General features: G+C 41.4%; 1 protein-coding gene across 2 annotated transcripts in view; it reads right to left on the reverse strand.

Moving 5' to 3' along the window:
- Window positions 1–24,454, reverse strand: part of rxfp2a (relaxin family peptide receptor 2a) — an 85,269-nt gene that overhangs the window by 29,081 nt on the left and 31,734 nt on the right. For both annotated transcript variants that reach the window (XR_010901234.1, XM_067433245.1), the window contains exons 6-9: window positions 10,899–10,970; window positions 9,445–9,516; window positions 6,242–6,313; window positions 3,892–3,966 (exon numbers count right to left, since the gene is read on the reverse strand). Coding sequence is in view for 1 of the 2 variants with exons in the window: in XM_067433245.1 (XP_067289346.1) it covers window positions 3,892–3,966; window positions 6,242–6,313; window positions 9,445–9,516; window positions 10,899–10,970 (291 nt within the window). In the remaining variant the exon portion in view is untranslated. The remainder of the gene's footprint in view (window positions 1–3,891; window positions 3,967–6,241; window positions 6,314–9,444; window positions 9,517–10,898; window positions 10,971–24,454) is intronic.

Raw genomic sequence — 24,454 nt, forward strand, 5'->3', positions numbered from 1 at the left:
TAACTTCCCTAATATCTGATTTTAGCATATAATTTGCATACGCCTCACCACTGATTTATAGCTGGGAACCTCCAATAAATCTGCATAATATGATCTTCCGGATCTTGATGGAATATAATTAACGAGGGAAATGGCAATATAATTCTGACCTTGTTCCGGTACGAGCTTTGTGTGATGATGAAGAACACCAGTGCAGATAAACTGCTGTTATATGTTCTCTGTTTTTAGTTCTTTGTGGGAGAGCAGTAACAAGTGCATGAATGTTTCTGCATCTTTCTGGGTTAATAAAGGTTCGCTGTTTCTTAGGTGAAAAAGTGAAGATTTTGATATTTTGTTAATATGGGAGTTAAAATCCAAGTCTATAATAACACCAAGACTTGTAACCCCAAGGAGTCAAATTAACCAGACTCTGTTTAAGGGCCAACTAATGGAACCCATCTTATCCTCGTTTAACTTTAGAAAGTAATTTCTCCAGGTAGACAGGTAGTAACTGAATTATTAACAGCTGTTTTATCATTAGGTTGGACAGAAATGTACAGATGCGTGTCATCAGCATAATAATGGAGAAATACATTGTTTCCTCTGATGATATCCCCAAGCAGCAGCGTGAACTGCAGAAAAATACCGGACCAATGTCTCCCTTTAATATACGTTTTAAACCAATTTAATACAAAGTCGGAAAGACCTATACTAGCTTTTTCAAACAATTGATTAAAATATCATGGTTGATACACTCTAAAAAATGTTGGGTTGTTTTAACCCTATGGACTAACCCAGCAATTGGGTTGTTTTAACCCAGCGATTGGGTTGTTTTAACCCAGCGATTGGGTTGTTTTAACCCAGCGATTGGGTTGTTTTAATCCTGTGGTTGGGTTAAATATTTGCTTAAGACAACCCAATCACTGGGTTAAAACAACCCAATTGCTGGGTTAGTCCATATTTGACCCAACATTGGGTTGTTTTTTACCAATATTTTTTTAGAGTGTAGCATCAAATGCGGCACAAGTCTAAAAGAGCAAGAATTGAGACCTTACTTTTTACCAGAATTTATTCTGAGGTCGCTTATTATTTTTGTAAAGGAAATAAAACAAGAAAAAAAAATAAAATAAAAAAATAAATATATATATATATATATATTAGGGCTGTCAATCGATTAAAATATTTAATCGTGATTAATCACATGATTGTCATGAGTTAACTCGCGATTAATCACAATTTAATCGCACACTTTTAGCAATTGTGAATGTATCTTAAATTAAGTTTAAATTAAGTTTTTAATACTCTAATCAACATGTTATGGACAAATATGCATGCTTTATGTAAATGTACATTTATTATTAGTGAAACCATACTTCAATCAATCAATAATAATCAATACAGTATGAAGACTAGACATGTATCAAAGGTCATAGATGTTTATCAAAGAAATTATCTCTTAAGCCTAAACTTAAAAGTTAAGAATAAGCAGGGATTTCTCTCATTTTGAGAATATAAAGGGAGTTTTTACACTCGCAGTTTAGTTCAGAACAGGGCACGGTTCGTATGAAAAATTGGTAATGTGAAAGAACCACACCATACCTGGAGGAGGTCCATATTCCACGAGTAGGAATATAGTGCGGCCCCTTTAAGAGCAGGAATATAGTGCGGCCCCTTTAAGAGCAGGAATATAGTGCGGCCCCTTTAAGAGCTGGAATATAGTGCGGCCTCTTTAAGAGCAGGAATATAGTGCGGCCCCTTTAAGAGCTGGAATATAGTGCGGCCCCTTTAAGAGCTGGAATATAGTGCGGCCCCTTTAAGAGCTGGAATATAGTGTGGCCCCTTTAAGAGCAGGAATATAGTGCGGCCCCTTTAAGAGCTGGAATATAGTGTGGCCCCTTTAAGAGCAGGAATAAAGTGTGACCCTTTAAGAGCTGGAATATAGTGTGGCCCCTTTAAGAGCTGGAATATAGTGTGGCCCCTTTAAGAGCTGGAATATAGTGTGGCCCCTTTAAGAGCTGCGCGTTTCCCTTTTGAACTGCCGGTATCTTGTGTGCGTGTGCGCCGAACTGTGACGCAATTCAGGTGAGAAAAATTGACTCGGGAGCGCTCTTGATCAGAAAAGTAACCTGTGCATTCGTTTTAGCCGATTGTAATGTATTTAGTTCAATAAAAGTGTTAATGATTGACCTCAGATATGAGCGAGAGTGAGCTGCAGTGCATCGCGCTCAGACGGCTGAGAATGTGCTCAGTAAAAAAATCACTTTTCTTTCTTATAGACCTGGAGTCTAATAAAAGTTAAACAGAAAAATAGCGTGTGTAGGCAATAACTGCACTTTTGGATTAGAAAATTAATGTTAATGTCGACCCTTTTCTTTCCCTATTAATGTTTGCTGTTGCATCCTTTGCGTCTATAGCCACGTTTCCACCGCAGGAACATTACCCAGGAACTTTGGGTGGTACTCGGTGTGTTTAGACCGCAGGAACCAGGGTCTAAATGAAGTTCCGGGTAAATATTTCCCCTTCCAAACGGCCCCGCTCGCGAGGTAGTACTTTTCCAAAGTTCAGGAACTTTCGAAGGCGGGACTTGACGCTGAACATGCTGATTGGTTTAGCATTTATTTCAACCGGCATTTTTAAAAGTCTTTTGCGAGGTTCGTTCTGCGTTCAGTAATATCAGTCTTGGGCTCTGTCTGATGGCGCGCGTTCGTCTCAGCCATCTCACGTTCAGTGTCCGTAATAGCTGATAATAATATACATTGTCATTTTAAATCGAGCTTTACAAGCTTTCTGAATATGCTGCATGCTGCTGAATCTGCATATTGGTGCTCTTTTCTGTCGTTGTTAATTTCCTCTTTAGTAAACCGATACATAACCAGCAAAAGCAGCACAGCTTGAATCTCTTCCATACTCATTATTCATTTTTTTCAGTCTATTTTTCACCATGTAAACGACCTGACCGATTACTATAAGTGTGTGTCCTTACATGACGTGACAGCGCACCGCACTCATGTTGACAAGAGAGGAAAGCTCATTTTTCTGAGGGGTAAACTTTATATTTTGTAAGTTATGAAGATAATGTTGGAATAATGACACAGCGTATATATTGCCCCGGGCAGTTTGTACTGTAACTGCGCCTGACAGACAAATTTTTTTTTTTCTGAGATGATTATTACACTTTACAACAGATAAATAGCTTATATAATACTGTATTAGTCCTGGTGGCCGTTAAGAGTTGCTATGGCTACAGTTAACCCATTCAGCTGCTGGAGAAAACAGCGGAGACATTTTTGATGCGGCAAACAAACTGCAGGTGACAAAATGATTGCAATTGAAAGTCATCACATGTAAACACCAGATCGGTTTAGATAACGTCTCATGTAAACAGTCCACTAACTCTTTCAATCGGTACACGCAAAAATGACTACCGTCCGTCACTGACTTGGAGGAGCAGTCGTGCGCAGTCCTACATCACCGGACTAATCTGCCTAATCTTCACGGTACTTTAGATCGCGGTGGAAACGCAGACAGCTGCAGGTCTGGGGGGGAGAAAAGTTCCTGGTACAAATTGTTCCGGGTAATTTTGGTGAAAACGGGGCTTATGACTGCTCTCACATTCTCCAACTACGGGTTATGCCCAGGATCAAACAGAAAATGTGCGCTGCGTTAACGCGCGTTAATAAATTTAGTGCCGTTAAAATGAATTTGCCTTAACGTGTTATTAACGCGTTAACTTTGACAGCCCTAATAAAAATCATAAATAAAAATAAAATAATCCTTTTTTAGTTTTTTTTTGTTTTGTTCATCTGACGGTCCAGATTACCCCGGCCCACTCTCTCCTACTGAAGCTAGAGAGAAACCTCTAAAACACAACACACGACGAGGTGAGACAGGCTCAATAAGAGGAATACTCACAGCCACCGGAGCACGGGCATGTGCTGACAGAAACTGGAGTTAGGCAGCCACATCAAGGACGTGTTCACCATAGACCTGCAATCAGGCACAAACATCCAAATCAGCCACCTTAAATCACGGCAGCCCAGCCGGAGTGTGCAGATGGTCCCAGCGAGAGCCCCGAAGGCTTTAATGGCCACGCTTAACAAACCCCACAGCGCTTCCAGATGTGACTGAACCCGTTCACAGCTAAAACAATCACAGCTCTGTGCGATTAGACCACAGTGTCCTAGTCCACAAATATAATTGTGCTTTAAATGTGTTTTTGTAAAATTAGTCCTTAATTATTATTATTCATTTAAACCTCTAAAGGGAGGTCATGCATTTATTCAAATAAGAAATTAACATTAAATGCAAATTTAGGCTCATAAATGCCAAATTAATGTGCACTCGTATAATTAATCTGCAAGGTAGTATTTATTAAAAAATAAATTGGACTCAAAAAAATAATGTGCCGTAAACATTTAAGAGATGAACGAGCGTTTCTGGGAGTACTTCAGATATATATCTTTATTCATGAAAGGTAAAATCTCACGAGGTTCTGTTCTTTGCAGTGACGCTTAATATTGTTTTCTGGTTATTAGTTAGCAGTCCCCGAGGGGAACAGAAACATGCTTCTCATTAAGATGGAGGAACTGGAACATTTCTTGAAAATATCTCGGGATTTTAAATGTGATGCTCGGCAAGCCAAAAGTGGCAAATAATGTGAAATTCTCCCATATGTTCCTTCTCAGAGATGTGATGGAGAAAGAAACTAATTATGGAAGAAAGTTATAAACGACCTCTGATAGCACACTTTATTTTTTAGTTTAACTAAAAGAATTATGCAAATGCTGCAATGGCACAAACATGACCACACTGCAAAAAATGCTTTTTTTACTTAGATATTTTGACAAGAAACAAGACAAAAATACTAAAACATTCTTACTTTAAAGGGATAGTTCACTTTGAAATTAAATTTTGATATATTTTAGCTTACCTCATGGGCATCCGAGATGTAGGAGTATTTGTTTCCCCAGTAGTTTCAATTTTGATCATTTTAGGTCAAACCGTTCTTGTCTGTGCCTCACATAATGCAGGTCTATGGTCACCACCTCAAAGAGCACACACAGAGAAGTCAAAATTAAACAATCCCCCATCGTAAGCACACACTGATGGCCTCAGACACAAAACGAGCCGTTTGTGTTAGAAAACCGACAGTATTTATATCGTTTTTACCTCTTGTACTGTAAACCACTACATCCGACTGATCCGAGGGTCGCGAGTGCGTGTTTCCTGTGGTGTACAAGAGGTAAAAACGATATAAATACTGTCGGTTTTCTAACACAAACGGCTCGTTTTGTGTCTGAGGCCATCAGTGTGTACTTACGATGGGGGATTGTTTAATTTTGACTTCTCTGTGTGTGCTCTTTGAGGTGGTGACCATAGACCTGCATTATGTGAGGCACAGACAAGAACGGTTTGACCTAAAATGATCAAAATTGAAACTACTGGGGAAACAAATACTCCTACATCTCGGATGCCCATGAGGGAAGCTAAAGCATATCAGAATTTAATTTCAAAGTGAACTATCCCTTTAAGAAACATTTAGTAGACAAGTACAATTATTGTCTTGTTTAGGGGAAAATAACTCAAAATGAAGAGAGTTTTTGCTTAAAATAAGATAAATAATCTGCCAATGGGGTGAGAAAAATAATCTTAATTCAAACAGAAAACAAGATTATTTTTCTCACCCCATTGTCAGATTATTTATCTTATTTTAAGCAAAAACTCTCTTCATTTTGAGTTATTTTCCCCCAAAATCAAGACAAAAACTTTGTCTTGTCTAGTAAATGTTTCTTAATGTAAGAACTTTTAGATGTTTGGACTAGAAATAAGACAAAAATACTGAGTAAGAAAAGCATTTTTTGCAGTGTTGTTCCAGCCACAAATAAATTTTGCTCAGAAATAAAAACAGTAAAATAAATATTTTCTCACGTGTCGCATTTGGTTAGGACACAGGGAAGGCTTATATATATAAATCAGTATTTGCATTGTTGCTAAGATCTTTTAGGGAATTTTGTCCACATTTTGTTAAGATAATGTTATTATTTGTAAGGCCAGAAGTGCTCATGCCATACCCTTGGTTTTTGTGAAACGCCGCCACTGAGTCAGACACAATTGTATCAGAAACAGGGACAAACTTGATTAAATTTATGATAAAACAAAGCTTGACATTTTCCTCAGGGAGATAATGATTAGGACAAGCTGATTAACGTAAATGCCACACAAGAGAAACACCATGAAATATTTAAAAGAGCAAAATACTCACAGAAACGTCAGCGACCTCAGGCCGATGAACGTATCACGGGTGAGGCTTTTAAGAGGATTGTGATCTAAGACTCTGAGGAAAGATAATAATATATAATACAAGAGATGAAATGCCTTTTACCAAATGTTAAGCACAAATACAAATTATTCAGACACCCTCACATTATCACAGTTTATTCTCTATCGGGTAGAAAATGGTAATAAAACATGACAAGAACTCAGAGTTAAACTGATAACGTATGGGATGTAATGGATTACAATCAACCAATCAGCTGTTAAATTTAACAACACAATTAGACAATACCAGTTTAGCTTAACCACTGAGCAAGCAATGCCTTATTTAGTTCAGTCTGTGGAGTCAAAAGTGACATTAGCAATTAAAGAAAAAAACACTTCAGCGAAACATGCTCAGCTCAAAGTGAAGGAATCATTTTGCTCCCAAATGTTTATACATTTTACTGGTCGTCACTATATGAAGAGTTGTTTGGTGTAATGTCTCAGTTTACTTTGGTTAATTTCTGATGTGAGAAGAGCAAAATATAGTGTATGCACACACTAGTAAAACAATATATCTGTGTCTGAATCATTTTTGGTTTGACTGTGTGTTATAATGTCAGATTTTGGTAACACTTTATTTGACAGTGCTTTCATTACATATGTTACTTACTATATTAATAACAGTTATGTATGCATTATTACATGCATGTAGCCTTCAAACAAACCTTACACTGTTAAAAAAAATCTCTGTAAAATTAACGGTAAATATAAAAAACGGCAGCTGTGGTTGCCAGAACTTTACTGTAAAAAATACGGTAGCAACATTTTAGGTTGTACAGGACAGCATTAAATTTACTGTCAGGTCAAAGTGTCTGAATCATTTTTCTCTAGATTGTTTATGAATATTACTGCACTCCCTGTATGAAGTATTTTTGGGTATAATTTTACAGTAAAAAACGCATTTTATTACCGTTACTGAAATAATGTTATATTACCAAACTATGGAAATACTAATATCTGTTATGTACCTTATACAGGTCCTTCTAAAAAAATTAGCATATTGTGATAAAGTTCATTATTTTCCATAATGTAATGATTCAAATTAAACTTTCATATATTTTAGATTCATTGCACACCAACTGAAATATTTCAGGTCTTTTATTGTTTTAATACTGATGATTTTGGCATACAGCTCATGAAAACCCAAAATTCCTCTCTCATTAAATTAGCATATTTCATCCGACTAATAAAAGAAAAGTGTTTTTAATACAAAAAAAGTCAACCTTCCTATAATGATGTTCAGTTCTGCACTCAACACTTGGTGGGGAATCCTTTAGCAGGTGACTGCTTCAGTGCGGCGTGGCGTGGAGGCGATCAGCCTGTGGCACTGCTGAGGTGTTCTGGAGGCCCAGGATGCTTCGATAGCGGCCTTAAGCTCATCCAGAGGGTTGGGTCTGGCGTCTCTCAACTTTCTCTTCACAATATCCCACAGATTCTCTACGGGGTTCAGGTCAGGAGAGTTGAGCACAGTAATACCATGGTCAGTAAACCATTTACCAGTGGTTTTGGCACTGTGAGCAGGTGCCAGGTCGTGCTGAAAAACCAAATCTTCATCTCCATAAAGCTTTTCAGCAGATGGAAGCATGAAGTGCTCCAAAATCTCCTGATAGCGAGCTGCAGTGACCTGCTCTTGATAAAACACAGTGGACCAACACCAGCAGCTGACATGGCACCCCAGACCATCACTGACTGTGGGGACTGGACTCTGGACTTCAGGCATTTTGGCATTTCCTTCTCCCCAGTCTTCCTCCAGACTCTGGCACCTTGATTTCCGAATGACATGCAAAATTTGCTTTCATCTGAAAAAAGTACTTTGGACCACTGAGCACCAGTCCAGCGCTGCTTCTCTGTAGCCCAAAAGTGTCTTGACCTGGGGAATGCGGCACCTGTAGCCCATTTCCTGCACACGCCTGTGCACGGCGGCTCTGGATGTTTCTACTCCAGACTCAGTCCACTGCTTCAGCAGGTCCCCCAAGGTCTGGAATCGGTCCTTCTCCACAATCTTCCTCAGGGTCCGCTCTCCTCTTCTCTTTGTGCAGCGTTTTTTGCCACACTTTTTCCTTCCCACAGACTTCCCACTGAGGTGCCTTGATACAGCACTCTGGGAACAGCCTATTCGTTCAGAAATGTCTTTCTGTGTCTTCCCCTCTCGCTTGAGGGTGTCAATGATGGCCTTCTGGACAGCAGTCAGGTCGGCAGTCTTACCCATGATTGCGGTTTTGAGTAATGAACCAGGCTGGGAGTTTTTAAAAGCCTCAGGCATCTTTTGCAGGTGTTTAGAGTTCATTAGTTGATTCAGATGATTAGGTTAATAGCTCGTTTAGAGAACCGCTTCATGATATGCTAATTTTTTGAGATGGGTTTTCATGAGCTGTATGCCAAAATCATCAGCATTAAAACAATAAAAGATCTGAAATATTTCAGTTGGTGTGCAATCTAAAATATATGAAAGTTTATTTTTTATCATTACATTATGGAAAATAATGAACTTTATCACAATATGCAAATTTTTTGAGAAGGACCTGTATACTGACGTCCACCAATCACAGTGGAGATGAGAGTCACATGATGAATAAAAGCTCAGGTGGACAATAGGTGCACAGCATCATTCACACAAACACTAAAAACCATCATGGTAACACATGACATTTTAAAAGTGCAATAAACATTAATGTAACAATATTAGATGTAACATAAAACACTAATGTACACAAATGATTAGAAAAAACTAAGAAACAGTAATTTCAATAAAAATACATAAAATGTGAAGTGTCACACAGGGTTTGTAACTGTAAATTACACAATGACTTGTTCTTTTTCACTTCCAAAAAATGTAACGGTATTGTACTGTAAAATGACAGTTTATCACCGTATATAGTACGGACACTTTGTTAACCAGTTAACTGTTTTTCACTTTACAGTCTTGCATGATAGTTGTCAGTCTTCTGTCAGTGACTGCTTGTTCTAGCTCTGTGTAAATCTGTGCCAAATATGATGTGCAAGAGTAAAAAAAAAAAAAGTATAAACCCAAATAAATGCAAATAAAATATTAAAATAGAAATATAACAATGAAAATGTAGATGACATTTTGTGATTGATATTTGATGCAGAAGATCATTAAATGTGTTGTGATGCATCCATACTCACAGCCAGTCTAATTTGTGTAGATCTCTGAACACGCCCGGCCCTAAATAGGTAATGTGGTTTTGGCTGAGAAACCTGCATAAAAGACATAATGTTTAATTAGGGACACACACTTAATGATTAATAAAAAGCTCTGTTCGCTGTCAAGGTTATAGGCATTAAATTGTGAGCCTGTGCCAGGGGCGTGGATTTTTTTTTAGATATATTTTATTTATTGCAAAACAAGGAACAAAAAACAAGAATGTCCTGGATTTGCATACGTCAATAGACATAGGAAGAAAAGCATAATGATAAGGTTAAGACATATCTTCATAATGCATCAAAAAAATAACTTTTTTTGTTTTTTTATATAATATTTTCACCGGCTTTTTATGAAGGAGAAGATGCTCATAAAAGCTAAAGATTAAAAATGACCAAAACAGAAATATCCATCGCTTAAAGCTCCACTGTGTGATATTTTCCCCCATCTAGCGGTGTAAAGGTTTATGACCATCCAGTGAATATTACTTTCCATTACTCTAAATTATGCTCTAAAACTCCTACGGTGGCCGATTTAGTCCAAGATTAACACGGCAATCCCCCTCTTCACATTCGACACAGTGCCATCGAGTGTTAAACCGCGAAAGGCGAAGCTTGAATTTACGGGTATGTCCCTCTTTGGCTACTGTACTTTCAAAATGGCGGAGCAACATGGCGACCGGTGTCATGACAAATCCTGTCCGCCTATGAAATCGTGTCCGCTGGTAGCGGTTTTAAATGTCTGATCAAAAGTTGTTATACATGGTTCTGGACAAGCAATTGTTTAAAAATAAACTATGAGTTCATTGCCATACTAAGTACACACATACACACACACAACACATTTATTTGAAATATGTAATTGATTGCTATAATGGGAGCAAAAACATGTTTTATTTCGACTGATAAACTATAGTACCAATACAAAATCATGACATAGTAATGTACCTATAATGTAAATAATAAAGAATTAAAAAACCCAGCAATATACAGAACAGGTGCACAAAATAAAAAGATTATATACGAGATATGCTTGCATATACTTATATAAGCACTTATAGCTTCAGTTATATACTACTAGTATATGAAACATATGATTTGTAAGACATTAAAGACAATTTAAACAGCAAGCGATTTTGAAAGAATTGTAATCAGGCTCTGAACAAATTACCTATTAAAGTTTCTTTCAGCCAATAGAATCGCTCTGGGGGTCCTTGCGGACACAATTTCATAGCCGACAGGATTTGTCATGACACCGGCATTCGAACCCCTCATCCGTATGTATTTTCAATGGCATATTATAAACTTACGAGAATACTTTATTACTTGAAAGAGGTAAATATACATTAATGAGCACATATATTTTTGAAAGAACTAAGTGTTTTCAGCTAAGAATAAACTACAAAAGTCACACAGTGCAGCTTTAAAAAGACACTCACAGTTTCTCTAGAGTGAACAGTCCACTGAAGGCACGGCTTGAGACCACCTGAATGATGTTGTTCTGAAGAAACCTGTTCAAAAAGAAAGTTGGAACAAATAAGAATGTTTATGGGTATTATTATTTAATCTGACGGCAGGGTTCGAATTGTGTCAGTTCTTGGCAGGGTCCCCTCCACCTAACAAGCTAATTATATAAACATCTGAAGTTACTCAACTTATTTTTGTGAGTTGCAGAACATGTTTTTTCAGCCAAGTATTCGCTCAGTGCTTAAATTAGGTGTACTACACTCTAAAGAATGCTGGGTTAAAAACAACTCAAGTTGGGTTGAAAATGGACAAACCCAGAAATTGGGTTTTTGAATGGATCCATTCACTGGGTTCAAACAACCCAATTTCTAGATTTGTCCATTTTCAACCCAACTTGAGTTGCATTTTTGAGTGCAGTAAAGCATTTGTCAAGCACATTTTGAAAACAGATACTTAAACATGAGAATCAGGTTAAATGTTAAGGGGGGGGGGGGGGGGGGGTGTTTGGGGGTGAAATGCTGTTTCGTGCATACTGAGCTTTTTCCACTGTTAAAGACTCGGATTCCCATCCTAAACATAGACAAAGTTTCAAAAACTAATGTTGGACGTTTGATGGAGTATTTCTGTGTCAAAAATACTCCTTCCGGTTTCTCACAAGTTTCGGAGAGTTTTTTTCGAGTATGGGTCGGCTTGACGTTAATAGAGCGGAAGGTCCTTGTATGGGCCGTATGGGCTCTTCTCCCGGAAGGGCGCGCGCGCGTGACTAGAGCGAGAGAGGAAACGCACGCCCATAAACACTCTCAGCTGCAGATCCAGTCGTCCGTGAACACTTCTGTCGCGCCGCGCTCCACTTTATTCCTATGGGTGACGTCGAGCGACTTCAACGCTTCAGCACAGCATTCTGGGAAGGCAGCGCTGCATCTGAACCGATTTGAACGCAGAAATGACGGGAAGCTTCACAACATCGCTTCAGTCGCGTCTCAAAGTGGATCTCCACCGCTCACTGCTGTCAGGACTTCACCAAATCATACCAAAGAAGTGTGTTTCTGACGGAGCGGTCCCAGCGATAAAGGTTCGGTCCTGCTTTGGAAGCAGCCGGTGAGTAAAACTGCTTCAGATGTCTGTGCTGTCGGCTATCGTCGCGTGAGTAAACATCAGTAAACGACACGATCGCGTGCTTCGTCATTCAAATGCGCTAACGGACTCCATTGCTGTTCTCTGTATAACGTTACACTAGTCTGACGTGCAAAACCGTTCTGCTTGCTACTGCTAAGGTTTAGTCGCATACAATAGTCCATAAACCGAATCATGTCCTCATAAACTGCGAGTAAAGACACACAAATGTTGACAGGCCACTAAATACAGTCCATACCACAGAGACGAACTTCTGCTTCTTCTCCTGTTTTATTTATTTTAGCCTCCGGATCTGATTCTGGATCATATCTGTATTAGCTGAATCTGATTGATAGCCATGGTTTATTAGGGTAACGTTTTCTTCTCCACGCTTGAGGACGTCAGCTTTCAGACGCTCTCGTGCTGTAGCTGCGCGCTCGTCATTCTTTAGCTCCGCCCACACGATACGCCTCGTCATTCTTTAGCTCCGCCCACACGATACGCCTCCAGGCGCTCGGTTTTTTCCAGAAAGACTCGGTACAGCCCATATTTCTTTTATAAATATAATAAAACTAAAGACTTTTTGGAGATATGAAGGATGCAATACTACTCTAGAGGTACTCAAGATTGACATGAGATTGACTGAAACTGAGTGTTTCACCGCCCCTTTAAAATAAATGATCACACTACAAGCTAGAAATTAGAATTCGCACTAGAATTCATGATCAGCAGCTTCTGTCAACATAAAGCCTGCTTACTTTGATTTGATGATCTCAGACATTTTGATATTAAAGGATCGTTCACCCAAAATTAAAAATGACCCCATGATATACTCGCCCTCAAGCCATCCTAGGTTGTACTGTGTATGACATTCTTATATCAGACGTACACAGAGTTATATTAATATTATTTTAGTTTATTAAGTTTGAAATGTGTAAATCCCTTCAGAAAACAGCGTGTGGCGCACTTGAGCATGTTTTTAGACACAAATCTAATTTGGAGTAGCTTCTTATGAAACTGGGAGCGGCAGCGGAACAATTTGTTTAAAAAAAGTTTGTTATAAATTACGTTATATATATATATATTAGGGCTGTCAAAATTAACACGTTAATAACGTGTTAACGCAAATTCATTTTAACGGCACTACATTTATTAACGCTCATTAACGCCGCGCGCATTTTCTGTTTTATCCGAGGTGTAGCCCGTAGTTGAAAAAATGTAGATAAGCCATTGTAACGGATTCACAGAGGCAGGATTCAATTGCAAGTAACTCAGTTTAATTTGACAGATAGTGTCACAGAAGTCAAAACTCAGAACACTGAAGAAGTCCGGGTAAGACGGAGCAGTGAGAGAGGCTCTGTTGGCAACACGGGCAGGCTGTGAGCAGCTGTGACTCGGGAGATCGGTAGAGGTAATCCGGGAAGGGATCCAGCGTTTCACGGAAGGGGGAAACGACAACCAACACGGAGACACAAGGGGAAACATCCAACAACGCTCTGACAAAGACAAGAGAGAAACAGAGAGACTAAATAGGGTGAAGGTGATGAGTTGCAGCTGGTGCAGGTGATCAGCCACAGGTGCGTGATGAGCCAATCCCAGGCTCCGCCCTCACCTACATTCAACACGCACCCAAGAGTGAGACAGGGAATCCATGAACCGTGACAGTACCCCTCCCCCTAGGAGCGTCCCCTGACGCTCCCAGCCGACCTTACCTGTTGATTGTAATCATCAATAAGGGAGTGATCCAGAATGTCCCTAGCAGGAACCCAACTTCTCTCCTCCGGACCGTAACCTTCCCAGTCCACCAAGTACTGGAAACCGCGTCCCCTCCGTCTAGAATCCAGAATGCGATTAACCGAATAAGTTGGTTCCCCATCTACGAGTCGCGGCGGTGGGGGAACCGGGACTGGCGGATTAAGGTGGGAGTGAAAAACAGGTTTGATTTTGGATACATGGAAGGCGGGATGAATCCTCCTGTACGCCGGAGGGAGTTTGAGGCGGACTGTCACCGGACTAATGATCTTGGTGACAGTGAACGGGCCGATAAATTTGGGAGCAAGTTTATTAGATACGGAGCGGAGAGGAATGTTCTTGGTAGAAAGCCACACTTTTTGACCGACGACGTAAACGGGAGGCTTAGACCGGTGGCGATCGGCTTTAGCCTTGGTGCGCGCTCCCACCTGGAGCAGAGTCTCACGGGCTCTGGTCCATGTGCGATGACACCTCTGGATAAAGGCGTGAACAGAGGGGACCGCGACCTCGGAATCCAGACTAGGAAAAATAGGTGGCTGGTAACCTACACTACACTCAAATGGCGAAAGGCCCGTAGATGACACTGGTAACGAGTTATGAGCGTACTCAACCATAGAGAGTTGCTGGCTCCAGGATGAAGGATTCTTGGATACCAAACATCGCAACACTCTTTCCAGATCCTGATTGGCTCTCTCGGTCTGACCGTTGCTTTGGGGGTGATAACCCGAAGACAGACTAACCGTGGCTCCTAGTAATTTACAAAACTCCTGCCAAAATTTGGACACAAATTGGGAACCTCTGTCGGAGACCACGTCCATCGGGAGGCCATGTAACCGAAAGACGTGGTCTACTACAGATACCGCTGTCTCCTTGGCTGAGGGTAATTTGGGCAAGGGAATGAAATGTGCTGCCTTCGAGAATCGGTCCACGACGGTCAAAACGACCGTCTTGCCCTGGGAGGGGGGGAGGGCGGTAACAAAATCTAGAGCGATGTGGGACCAGGGTCTCGAAGGAACAGACAACGGCTGAAGTAACCCATGGGGAGGTTGGTTAGATGTCTTACCAACCGCACAGACCGAGCAAGCCAAAACAAAACTGCGAATGTCGCGAGCCATAAGTGGCCACCAAAATCGTTGCTTTATTAAACTGCAAGTGCGGTTTACCCCTGGATGACAAGCAATGTTGGAGCAGTGACCCCATTTTAGGACCTCGGATCTTAACCCCTCCGGAACGAACAAACAACTCGGTGGGCCGCCGGGCGGGGGCGTTACCCCTTCTAAGGCCACTTTGACCTTCGATTCGATCTCCCATGTGAGTGTAGAGATAACTATCTTCTCTGGCAAAATACACTCGGGAGTAACCGGGCGTTCGGAAGCATCAAAAATACGAGATAAAGAGTCGGGTTTGATGTTTTTAGACCCGGGGCGGTACGAGAGAACAAAGTCAAAACGTCCGAAAAAAAGTGCCCACCGAGCCTGCCTGGAGTTGAGTCTTTTAGCAGATCTAATATATTCAAGGTTCTTATGATCCGTCCATACAATAAAAGGTACCCCCGACCCTTCAAGCCAATGACGCCACTCCTCCAACGCTAACTTGACGGCCAACAACTCTCTGTTACCAATGTCATAATTGCGTTCGGCAGGAGAAAGACGATGGGAGAAAAACGCGCACGGGTGCATCTTGTCATCTGAGGGAGAGCGCTGTGAAAGAACCGCTCCTACCCCCACCTCTGACGCGTCGACCTCTACCACGAACTGACGTGTGGAATCAGGGGCGACTAAGATGGGAGCCGAAACAAAGCGGCTTTTGAGTTTGGCGAATACAGCCTCGGCTGTATCGGACCACCTGAACGTCGTTCGGGGAGAGGTCAAGGCAGTCAGAGGTGCGGCTAGTTGGCTGAAATTGCGAATAAAACGCCGATAGAAATTGGCGAACCCCAGAAACCTCTGTAGGGCCTTACGGGAATCTGGACTTGGCCAATCCATCACAGCCTTAACCTTGTCGGGATCCATGCGCATTCCCTCCGATGACACGATGTACCCTAAAAAAGGAACAGACTGTGCATGAAAAGCGCATTTCTCCGCCTTGACAAAAAGCCCATTCTCTAGCAACCTCTGAAGCACTCGTCTGACGTGTCGAACATGTTCCTGGAGAGACGAAGAAAAAATCAAAATGTCATCCAGGTAGACATATATGAATTGGTCGACCATGTCTCTCAACACATCATTGACGAGTGCCTGGAAAACCGCTGGGGAGTTGGAAAGGCCGAAAGGCATGACCAAATATTCAAAATGCCCCCTGGGGGTGTTAAATGCGGTTTTCCATTCATCCCCCTCCCTGATGCGAACCAAATGATAAGCGTTACGTAAGTCCAACTTCGTGAAGACGGATGCTCCCTGTAACCTCTCGAAAGCTGAAGACATCAACGGCAAAGGATAGGTATTCTTTACCGTGATGTTATTCAGCCCTCGGTAATCAATGCAAGGTCGCAGAGAACCATCCTTCTTCCCCACGAAGAAGAACCCCGCCCCCGCTGGAGAAGAGGAAGGGCGGATGAATTTGGAGGCTAGAGAATCAGAAATATATTTCTCCATGGCCTCCCTCTCTGGAATAGAAAGAGAGTATAGTTTGCCCTTAGGCGGAGACTTACCTGGGAGTAAATCTATAGCACAGTCATAGGGACGATGCGGAGGAAGAGAAGCAGCTCGGGACTTACTGAACACTTCCTTCAGGTCGAGGTACTCCGGAGGCACGTTAGACAGATTCACCGTCTCACTCTGAAAAACAGAACGAGACACAGACGAACAAGCAGACACCAAACAAGACTCATAACACTTATCACTCCACGCAGACACAGAGTTTTGTCCCCAGTCAACCCTTGGGTTATGTAACTCCAGCCAAGGGTGACCGAGGACAATGGGAGCCAAAGGGGAGTCCAGGATAAAAAATGAAATGAGTTCAGTGTGGTTGCCAGACGTGATCAGTGTAAGTGGTTCTGTGGTGAATGAAATGTCAGGGAGAACTTGTCCGTTGAGTGCGTTGACAGAGATGGTGTTCTTAAGTGCAATGGTGGGTATTTTGAGTTTGTGTGCAAGGGCAGAGTCAAGAAAGTTACCCTCCGCTCCCGAGTCGAGGAGTGCTGGGCTGGAAAATTCCTGGGCTGCCCACAGCAATCTCACCGGAAGGAGAGTGGAGGATGAGGTCTTTTCCACGGAGATCCCGCCCGACAGTAGCCTTCTCCTTACCGCCGGGCGTGGTCCTCTTACCGGGCAGGAGTCTAGCAGGTGTCCGGTCCCGCCGCAGTAGAGGCAAAGACCACGGGATCTCCGTCTCGCTCTCTCCTCCCGGGAGAGCCGAGCTCGACCCACCTGCATGGGCTCCGGGTCGAAGGTGTAGCTGACCGCATCCGCAGCGTTGGCCTGAGGGCATTCGACACTCTTGTGCTGAAACTCCATCCTGGATCTCAGCCGACTCAGACGAGTGTCCACCCTCAACGCAAGTTCGATCAGTCCGTCAATCTTCTCCGGAAGGTCGATCATGAAAATCTCTTTCTGGATGCGGTCAGCCAGCCCATGCAGGAACATGTCCCACTGTGCCTCCTCGTTCCACTTGCACTCGGCGGCCAGGGTGCGGAACTCGATGGAATAATCCGAGACCGAGCGGTTACCTTGACGGAGCTCTGCGAGTTGACGTGCCGCTTCTCTTCCGGTTACCGCTCGGTCAAACACCCTTCTCATCTCCGCCGCCAGCGTCTGGAACGAAGAGCTGCAAGGATGTTGATTTTCCCACACCGCCGTTCCCCAAAGTGCGGCTCGTCCGGAGAGCAGGGTGAGGACGAATGCCACCTTGGATCTCTCCGTGTTGAAAGTCTGCGGTTGAAGAGCGAAAAACAAGGAACACTTGGTAAGGAAGGCTCTGCAATAATTGCTCTCACCGGCATAACTCTCAGGGGTAGGCAGACGTGGTTCCGGTTGCCGCGATGCAGATGGTGTGTGGGGGATCGGCGGTGGGTCGGGCACAGTGGGACCGACGAGTTGTTGCATCTGTTGGGTCAGCTCGGCCACCCGTGCCACCAAGGTGTGTACTGCCTGTCCTGTGGCAGTTAAGTTCGCCTCCTGCTGGTCCAGTCTCTCGTTGCTGCTGGTCAGTAGGGCGTTGATACTCGCTGAATCCATGGTTGGTCAGAGCGTTCTGTAACGGATTCACAGAGGCAGGATTCAATTGCAAGTAACTCAGTTTAATTTGACAGATAGTGTCACAGAAGTCAAAACTCAGAACACTGAAGAAGTCCGGGTAAGACGGAGCAGTGAGAGAGGCTCTGTTGGCAACACGGGCAGGCTGTGAGCAGCTGTGACTCGGGAGATCGGTAGAGGTAATCCGGGAAGGGATCCAGCGTTTCACGGAAGGGGGAAACGACAACCAACACGGAGACACAAGGGGAAACATCCAACAACGCTCTGACAAAGACAAGAGAGAAACAGAGAGACTAAATAGGGTGAAGGTGATGAGTTGCAGCTGGTGCAGGTGATCAGCCACAGGTGCGTGATGAGCCAATCCCAGGCTCCGCCCTCACCTACATTCAACACGCACCCAAGAGTGAGACAGGGAATCCATGAACCGTGACAGCCATAGACGTACAGGATGCAGCAGCAAACTTTAATAAGGAAAGAAAAGGGTTAACATTAATATTACTATTCTAAACCAAAAGTGCAGTTATTGCCTACAAGCTACTACATTTTCTGGTTCTGTATTTTCTGGTCGAAAGAAAAGTGCGTTTTTACACTGAGCGCATTGCATTCTCTGCAGTCCAAGCGCGATGCGCGAATACACTGCAAGCTCGCTCTTGCTCATGTCTGAGGTAAATCATTAACACCATCACCACTTACAGTAGGCTACATGTGTTTTATTGAACTAAATACATTACAATCGGCTAAAACAGGTTACTTTCCTGAACAAGAGCACTCCCAAGTCTGTGTTTCTCACACTGTTCGAGTCAGTTCGGCACACACACACACAAAATACCGGCAGTTTAATAGGGAGCGCACATCTCTTAAAGGGCCGCACTATATTCCTACTCGTGGAATATGGACCTCTTCCTCCAGGTATGGTGTGGTTCTTTCACATTACAATTTTCTATACAAACCGTGCCCTGTTCTGAATTAGACTGCGAGTGTAAAAACTTCCTTTATATTCTGAAAATGAGAGAAATCCCTGCTTATTCTTAACTTTTAAGTTTAGGTTTAAGAGACAAGAACAAGTTCTTTGATAAACATCTATGAGCTTTGATACATGTCTAGTCTTCATGCTGTATTATTGATTATTATTGATTGATTGAAGTATGGTTTGACTAATAAATGTACATTTGCATAGAGCATGCATATTTGTCCATACCCATGTTGATTAGAGTATTAAAAACTTAATTTAAACTTAATTTAAGATAAATTTACAACTGATAAAAATCTGCGATTAATCACGAGTTAACTCATGACAATTTGTGATTAATCGCGGTTAAATATTTTAATGGATTGACAGTCCTAATATATATATAGTATTGTTTCTAGTATTCCAGTTTTAATGTATAACCCAAGCGGTAACCTCACCCAGTTTCTGTTGAAGCCGATACTGAAGTGTCTTAAACTGCAATTCCTCGACTGGCCACTAGAGCTCCAGAAGGAGCAGACTCTCATTGAGCCTCATGTTAAAATGCACAACTTTACAACAGAATAAAACATGTTTACAGCCTGGTACAAATTGTGGTTTTGGTCTTTATGGCTAATTTTCCCTTCACGATGACTGTGAGAGGGGGTAACATTTTGTGTAACTGATTCGTTTACATTATATGAAGCCTTAAAGTTCTGCATAATTAAGGCCGTGGCCACTTTGAGTGACAGGTGGGTTGCCATTTGTCTGCTGTCTGTTAGTCCTCATAGCTCCGCCCACATCCCGCCTCTTTGCCCATTGTCTGTATCCGGTATTAATGCCGAACGGCCAAAACTTTGCAATTGCATAACTCATGCTTTTCACTAACGCAGCCATTATAAAAAATAAAAATAAAATGACCTAATCAATACACTTTAAGTCAATTAATAGCTCATTTGTATAAGCCCATTTACAATGTGGATGGACTGAGACTATTAAGTTGTTTACCTGTCATCATCACGCAGACATAACTTTCCTTTCGTTCGGCTCTTTATAATTAAACGACACTCATCTCAAACAGGGCCATAAAGTATTAGAACACAGAGTGAAAGTCATTAATAATAATTGTGTGCATGTGTGAGACTGAAAGAAAGCAGTATTTATTTTAATCTCTACACATTTGCTTAAAGGGATGAACCATCATCTGATAACAAAGAGACACAAACAAGTCACTTGCTTATTTATTTCTTTAATACGAAGGATGATGATATCCCAAGACCCCATAAAGCCACTGTCCTTCATCCCAGATGTGGTCATGCCCTGGAAAACATGACATGCTCATGATCTCGGTTTTATATTAGCAGTGTGTTTAGCAATATTAATTCTTTTTAAAGCTGAAGTAGCGCCTGTGAGGCTGGCGAGTAAAGGATGTCTGCCTGGGGCCGGAGTAAGCAAGACATTCTGAGGTTTCTAAGTGTCTAGTTATTTTTGTTGTGTCCACGAGCCAGAAACTTTACCGAAAATGTTTAAAGGGTTATAACACACACACACACACACACACACACACACACACACACACTGCCTGTCTGGTGTTAATCTTGAGTATCTGTAGAGTAATGATGATCCTTCATATCTCACAAGAGTCTTTAGTTTATCAGATTTTTAAAAGACAGATACACTGAACCGATTCTTAAGACAGAGCTGAAAACACATACACACACACACACACACACACACACACGGGCACACACATACATACACACACACGCAGAACTCTGAAAACACAAACTGCATCCACTGTTACCTTAATGCTGGGTTATTTGGGAAGCTGAACAAGCTGATCTTTACCTCACACACACACACACACACCTTTAGCTCCTTTTAGATTTTTGTCCATCGCTCTCTGAACATGTTCCCTCACATCATTAGACACAAGTGTGATCAATTTTGAGTTGTTGTGTTAAATTGGTGACGTCTGTGCTTTAATTGTGTTTGACTTTTGTCACCTGTGCTCACCATTATGCCGCACGGGTGTACCACAATGAAAATATGTTGGCAACAGGTGAAAAGTGCTCATGGTTTTGCCAAAAGACTGATAGATTCAATCAGTGGGTTCAGGGAACGGAACATTTAGTTTAGACAATAGGGTTTATTATTTTAGCAATTGGGAAAAACTGTAAACTAAATGCATAATCTGGCCATTAATAGCCATTCCAGTTGCAGAGCCACTCATATCATAAATGTGTGCTGTATATTCTCTATGTAAAAACTCACCATGCAATTTCTCATGCCATCTGGAAGAATTCAGCTGAAGTTATGCCAGTCTTGACTAAACTGATGTGAATCTGGAGAGAACTATTTTAAACGCATGTAAAAAGGGTGAATGGGTAGTAAAAGTATAGCCTCGTTTCCAGATCTTATTACTTTAATTTAGAAGAATGATGATCATCTCATCTGGCACTTTTCGGGGACGCAGAAAAGCTTGAGAATGAAGGTGTAATTGAAAGGAAATGAGATCAAAAGCATGTTCTCAATTCAGATGATTCCTCCGAACGGTGCAGGACACGCTGACCGAAGCTCTTACCTGCGAACATTATCAGCCATCAGCACAAGACCAAAGGATGTTTAGAGCCGGAAAGCAGTGAACCTTTCAAAGGCATGCTAAGAAGAACTGTGCATATAACTGGAAGAATGAGCTTTGTCTGAACTAAAACAATAGTATCTGGAAAATTTACTTTACTGCGCAAAAACAAACAAAAATCACTTTATTTATCAATCTCTTCTGGGCTGTCTCAGTCTCCTACGCTGTTTATATCGGTTGTAGACAGTGTTGGGTGTAATTAGTTACTGTCATTTAATTACTCTTCCCTTGAAAAAGTAAAGTAAAGGATTACTCTTATTTTTTCTGTAATTTAATTACAGTTACTTCTGATGTAATTGAACTAAATATAATTATACATAATTCAATAATGGATTTAACATCAACATTTAAAGTCTAACTTTAAAATGCATGTTTTTATGTATCCTCACATTTGTAATACTTTGGTCAGTTATTAAAGCAACACTGGGTAACTTTTGCTCTCGGGGTCCCCCTACAGTTTGGAAAAAATAATGTCCTCAACTGCTGTCGTAAGCTCAGTCGTCCTACAACAGGGGATGCCATCGCGCCTGCATTTGTTGACATGACAGCCCTGATAGCCCTGAGCTAGTGATGCGCGGGTCGTCTCATAATCTGCGGACCCCGTATGTCTATTTAATGGTCGCGGGTGCGCGGCGGGTTGTAAAAATATATCCAGTGGTCCGGGGCGGGCCAAATAACTTCATAAAAGCGTCCCGCGGGTCGGTGCAGCACTAACAGTTCCCCTGAACACTGCAGGAGGAGTTCACATTCAGGTGTTCTTCTGGCGGCGCGTGTGAAATGTCTTCATCAGGTACAGTCAGTGGCTTATGCTTCAGCATGTCATATGAATATCATTTCATGGGTTTTATTTTTTTAAACGCCAAATAATCACGATGCTCACGTTTACAAGCCAGCGTCATTATAGTAGTCTATTGGTTAGCGTTTTCCAGAATCTATATGATACTTCAGTTCAATATTTGAGTGGTCGGTAATCACCGTAACAAGCAGGACAGCATCGGTCGGGCACGCCTCCTTCAGCTCACGCCGACGAGCAAACGCTGGTCACATGCTGATTCTCGTCCTGCCTTTAATCACATCACTTTTTAATTTCCTCTTATTGCTTTCCTCCAACAAAACCTTTTCTTTCTTATTTGTCTGTGCTGCTTCGGACATGACTATATTATCCGACGAACAAAGTTGGGCTCGCACGTCCGAATGTAAGGAAGTGTGTGTGTTGGTGGAAGTGACGTATATGCCCTAAAGCAGTCGAATTTTGTAGTTCTTTTTGTTCTCGGGTTACTACCCGAAACCCGAAGTTTAAAAGTACGATTAAAAACGATACAGACCCCATCAGGCTATGGCAGACGTGTCATTCAACCTATTGTAAGTCGATTTATCATCACAAGAGTCTTAAAAATATATTATGAAGGTTGAAAAGTTACCTAGTGCTGATTTAATAAGAGTAATTTATGTAGTTTTATATTATTTATTTGAATGAATTTAAAGAGCCGTTTCATGTCTAACCTTGAATCGCTTAACTCGATGGCTGATATAGGATTTAGAAAGTAATTAGTAATAAGTAATGAAATACTTTTTGGCGAGAGTAATTTGTAGAGTAATCTAATTACACTATTGAAGATGTAATAAGTAAATAGTAATTAATTACTTTTTTAGAGTAACTTACCCAACACTAGTCATAAAAAATGTTTTAATCAGCAATACTTAGGAGTTACTCAAACTGGCTGCATGCGTAGGAAAGTTCAGACTCTACGCTTTCAAATGACACGTTTTGTGTTTATCAAGGTAGCATTTTTGCGAAATATGATGATTAATTTTTGTGGAGCTAGGTGGCTAGAGATGAATAAGAGCAGACTGCAAATTCCTCCTTCAGATCCCCAGAACCCGACTTAAGACGAGGAGAAATAAAGCTTTAAACTGGAATAATCTTCCAAATCATATTAGAATGGCTTCCAATTTATTGTAACTTATCTTTTCCCCTTGGCTTAGTATGTAGTTGTCTGGTTCATTGTTGTACTTTACTATTTGTCTTTTAATTTCTGTGAACTTTTTTTATTTTTATTGTTGTACAGCACTTTTGGTTGGCTTTTAGGGCTGTGCCATATATCGAAATGATCAAAATATCGCAAATGTACATATCGCGATGGCTCGCAATATCTGAATGAGTTTAATAGGCGACTTCAACATTGTGAAAAGTGTATGTTTTAGGTCACACATTGGGCAGAGAATAGACTGGACACATTACTGTTACTTATGTGACTTTGCTTGACGTTAAAAAGACTTATTAAACGCAATAATTTGCAATAAACAATCATTTGCAGTCTTGCGCTTTCACTCTCTCTCTCTCTGGTAGTCCATCGATGTCCGATGATGATTTCTTCTATGACTTGTGTGTTCTTTGATGACTGTAAAGTCCGATGCGGGAAGCACACTGTCTTTTACAGACAGGGCATGTAAAAATGTCTCCGGTTTGCCTTGGGGGTGCGGGAACAAGCATTGCCTGTTTTCTCTGATCTCTTTTAGACAGGCGAGATCTTGCGCTTTCACACACACACACACACACACACACACACACACACACACACACACACACACACACAATTTGTGACAGATTTTTTCTATAGCACGCTGGTCACTTTTAGAAGTTGTAGCGTTTCTTTTGTTTTCCCAGAAAGAATGTGAAACGCAAATGGTTTCATTCTCAGTTTAAAAAAAAATATATATATAATTTAAATAGATTTTACACACTAATTGCAATATCGTATCGTATATCGAATATCGCATTATTTAAGATATCACATATCGCATTTTTCTTAAATATCGCACAGCCCTATTGGCTTGTGGACATTGTGTGTGTGTGTGTGTGTGTGTATGTGTTTTAGAAAT

Source organism: Pseudorasbora parva, chromosome 23, assembly GCF_024679245.1.
Source record: "Pseudorasbora parva isolate DD20220531a chromosome 23, ASM2467924v1, whole genome shotgun sequence".
NCBI lineage: Eukaryota > Metazoa > Chordata > Actinopteri > Cypriniformes > Gobionidae > Pseudorasbora > Pseudorasbora parva.